This window comes from Morone saxatilis, unplaced genomic scaffold (assembly GCF_004916995.1).
Source record: "Morone saxatilis isolate NCDOM2014 unplaced genomic scaffold, NCSU_SB_2.0 Contig8, whole genome shotgun sequence".
NCBI classification, from domain to species: domain Eukaryota; kingdom Metazoa; phylum Chordata; class Actinopteri; family Moronidae; genus Morone; species Morone saxatilis.
This window is the reverse complement of record NW_023340257.1, coordinates 22,477,097-22,480,477: the sequence shown is the minus strand read 5'-3', so window position 1 is coordinate 22,480,477 and position 3,381 is coordinate 22,477,097. Positions and strand designations below refer to the sequence as shown.

General features: G+C 39.5%; 2 protein-coding genes across 2 annotated transcripts; one reads left to right on the top strand and one right to left on the bottom strand.

Annotated features, from left to right (window-relative positions):
* The first annotated feature begins 796 nt into the window (after positions 1 to 796).
* On the top strand, positions 797 to 2,606 carry ndufc2 (NADH:ubiquinone oxidoreductase subunit C2). Its single transcript, XM_035680787.1, has 3 exons — positions 797 to 1,045; positions 1,877 to 2,020; positions 2,412 to 2,606. Exons 1-3 carry the CDS (start codon positions 907 to 909, stop codon positions 2,459 to 2,461), a joined length of 333 nt encoding a protein of 110 aa, XP_035536680.1. The 5' UTR covers positions 797 to 906; the 3' UTR covers positions 2,462 to 2,606.
* A 92-nt stretch (positions 2,607 to 2,698) lies between these two features.
* Positions 2,699 to 3,381, bottom strand: thrsp (thyroid hormone responsive). Its single transcript, XM_035680786.1, has one exon. The coding sequence runs from the start codon at positions 3,256 to 3,258 to the stop codon at positions 2,866 to 2,868; it is 393 nt and encodes a 130-aa protein (XP_035536679.1). The 5' UTR covers positions 3,259 to 3,381; the 3' UTR covers positions 2,699 to 2,865.

Genomic DNA, 3,381 nt, shown 5'->3' with positions numbered 1-3,381 from the left:
AACCTACTGCAGCTTTAAGTATTCCTCCGTTGATAAATGTTATGCATATATTCCACTGCATTTCAAAGAGAATACCTTTTTTTTAGTCTGTAACTTTATTAATCTGTCAGCTGTGTAAAACATAAATAAATGTGCAATGTGATGACAGATAAGCTCACAACTGATCAGCTCATAACTTTCTATTATATAATAGGATGTTTTACTTAACATTACTAAAGGATCATACCGGCATTTTGCAGCTTTTGTAAGTTTATTATGACTGTTACTAGGACACAAGGGACAAGAACAACGTTATCACACTAATAGTAATAGCTAACGTTACTAAGAGATAGATAGGATATGATAGAATACAGATGATAGATAGATAGATACGATAGATACCTTTATTTATCCCGAGGGGAAATTCAAGCATCAGTAGCATTACACAAATACAAACATACATTAAACATCCATTAAACTAAAATTAAAAACCCTGCCCTTAAGAACAGAATCAAAAATAAGATAAGATATAAAGTAGCATGTAAGTTATATATATATAATATATAAAATGAACAGTATAACGTATAACAGCTGACGTTATAGCGGAAACTAATCTTTACCTCGACCGTCTTTAACGTGTTTGCATAAGAGTGTTATGCGTATGCATTTTTAGCTATAACAAAATCAAATCAGTGCAACTAACGTGATCCAAAGTAATCTTTAATTATAAAGTTTTACCGTCTGCAGCAGGTTGCTAGGAAACAGAACATACGGAACGGAAGCGGTTTCCATTTGCTGTGCCCGGACATATCACTCGGTTGCACACAGTGCCCTTGACTTCCTACGAGAGGTGATAGCGGGGCAGTGAACGCAGGCAGCCGGGAGGAGGTCGATTAAATATCCACATTGAACGGGTGGTTTGTCGCCATGGGGTTCTTACCAGACGAGGGGAAGTGTCTCCCTCCGCCGGCAGTCGTGAACAGGAGCTCGGTGTGGCTGTCCGCTGCAGGCTGGTGCTCCGCGATGCTTCATAACGCCATCAACCACAGGCCGCCGCTCAAAGCAGGTTAGCGCGTCTGGTAGCTGTTCTTTCCGGCTGTCCACCGAGGTGCAGCTTCCTCTGAGTGTATACAACATTTAAGCATAAAACGCCCCAAAAAAAACCCCCCTGAGCTGACGTGTTGCATTAAGAGTTAACATGCTGTGTGTCAAAGCGGAGCAGTGACTTGTTGTGATGGCTGAGTGTGTGTGGTTAACGTTAACTGGACTTTAATTCACTCAACAAAAGCTGGTAAATAGTTTACATGCTCACAGTTAAGCAGTTTCTAGGTTCATATCCTGCAGACTGACGTTAGAACAGTGATGAGTGAGTAGTAATATCTAAATGGACGACAAACTCACCAGCAACCTTTCTACGGTCTGACTTTTGGAGCTTGATTCAAGTTGTGCACTTAATCTGATAAAGTTTATTTCAGCTTTGGATTTAATGTCAGTACCAGGTAGCTTTAGTAAAAAGACCTAAATTAAACTGGTTCAACATAAGGACAGTGAAAGCCTTTATTTGTGCTTTTTGTCCAAAGTAGGGCTGCATCATATTGTAAAAACATCATATTGTGATTATTTTGACAAATATTCACAATTATGTGGGCATGACCATTTTTGCATCACAAATTAAATTTTCCCTAAAAAAGAAAACAATTAAAAACACGATGATGTGACATTTGTGGGGGTCTGTAAATCTGGAGAACAAGATTTGTCGTATAGGGAACCTCTGCAGCACTACAGTAATTCATTACAATGCTGTTTTGCCACACTTTTATCAAAACATTACAGCTGTTGCCCCTGTTTTGTGCTTAAAACACAAAAATATAATTTGTGCTATGTTCCTTTTTTTTAGGTGTTCATCGACAAGTCCTGATGGCATCAGTTGGTTGGTTCATCGGCTACCACCTTACAAAATATGAAAATTACATTTATGCCAAGCATGATAGAGATATGAATGGGTATGTCAAACTCCACCCTGAGGAATTTGCAGCCAAGGGTAAGTGCATTTTCACTGTCTTTGCTCTAACAGACAAACCAACACTGCTGTGCTTGTGTGTGTGTGTGCGTGTGTGTATATATATATATATATATATATATATTATGTGATTATGTGTTTTTATTACTTTGTTAGTCTGTTAGTCTGTTACATGTTTTTCTATGTTTATTAATGTATTTTCATTCATTTTACCACCACTAACTGCAATCATATGCTAATAAAGGCCAACATTTTAAAAACATGGTCAGTATGAGGGTATGAAACCCCATGCTGAGTGGTTTGTGCCATAACGTGCAGTGTTAATGTAGGACATTCCTAAGTCTTCACAGAGGGATTTATGTATGTATGTATGTGTGATATCAAATTGTTTCTGTTTCTTTTATCTCACCAGAAAAAAAGACATTCGCAGAGATTGTCGAGCCTTTCTATCCTGTACGCTAAGTGTCATGGCTGTTGGAAGACGGAAGAGTGAGGAAGAGAGAAAACATTTGCAGACTACCACCTGTCTTGAGTGGTGTTTTTGTGAACATTTCTGTCATTTATTGTTAAATATAGATATGTAAATAAAGAAAATACCCAAATTAAACATTTTCTGAGTGAAATGTTCCTGATTAGTCCAAACAATGAGCATGATTCTCTTTAAGGTTGTGCATTTGGACATAAATCAAGAAGAGACTGTTCAGTTTTAACAAGGCATGTTTATTCCTCATTAATTGAGTTAGAAGCTTAGGGTCACTGATTGTAAACTGTTAAACACTTGAGATGTTCAGGTGACTTTTTTACGTATACAGCATTTTCAAAAACACCTGATGTTTTTCTCGATGTCCACATATCTTGCATGTTTTCTAATTTGCAACTCCAATGATGTCCATATATTTCTCAGTAAGGCTCTGAGTCTTCTTGGTGAGGTCACTCATCACAGAAAACAGTCCTCTCAGGTGGAAGCGGAAGAGAGCTTCAGGATCCGTATCCAAGAGAGGCTCCATGTTGTTGTAGTCATCTAGGGAAACCATGCCGCTCTCCATTGTGTTTCTAATGGCCTTGAGCATCTCGTAGTTGCCATACAGGTCACAGCCGGACTCCTCTGTTGAGTCACAGTCCCATACCTCATCGGTGGGCACGTCTCGCAGCAGGCTCGGCAGCAGAATGGTCTGCTCCATGTCCCTCACAACTGAGCTGTATTGTCTCAGAGCCAAGAGCAGGCTGTTTCTGTTGAATTTGGCCTCGGCAGACTGCATGGTTCCAGTTGGATGTGGTCGACTGTTCCTGTGCTGTGGTGGCTGACAGTAGGAAGCAGTGTGCAGTGCAAAGGCATGAGAGCAGATTGTGGTCAATTTATATGATGAGCACAGGTGGGTTGA

What these genes read in the sequence shown, in the direction of transcription:
- ndufc2 (XM_035680787.1), top strand. Translation starts at nt 907, where the DNA reads ATGGGGTTCTTACCAGACGAGGGGAAGTGTCTCCCTCCGCCGGCAGTC. An exon ending in CAGGCCGCCGCTCAAAGCAG is followed by an intron (nt 1,046 to 1,876) that starts GTTAGCGCGTCT and finishes CCTTTTTTTTAG; the next exon opens with GTGTTCATCGACAAGTCCTG. An exon ending in TGAGGAATTTGCAGCCAAGG is followed by an intron (nt 2,021 to 2,411) that starts GTAAGTGCATTT and finishes TTATCTCACCAG; the next exon opens with AAAAAAAGACATTCGCAGAG.
- thrsp (XM_035680786.1), bottom strand. Translation starts at nt 3,258, where the DNA reads ATGCAGTCTGCCGAGGCCAAATTCAACAGAAACAGCCTGCTCTTGGCT.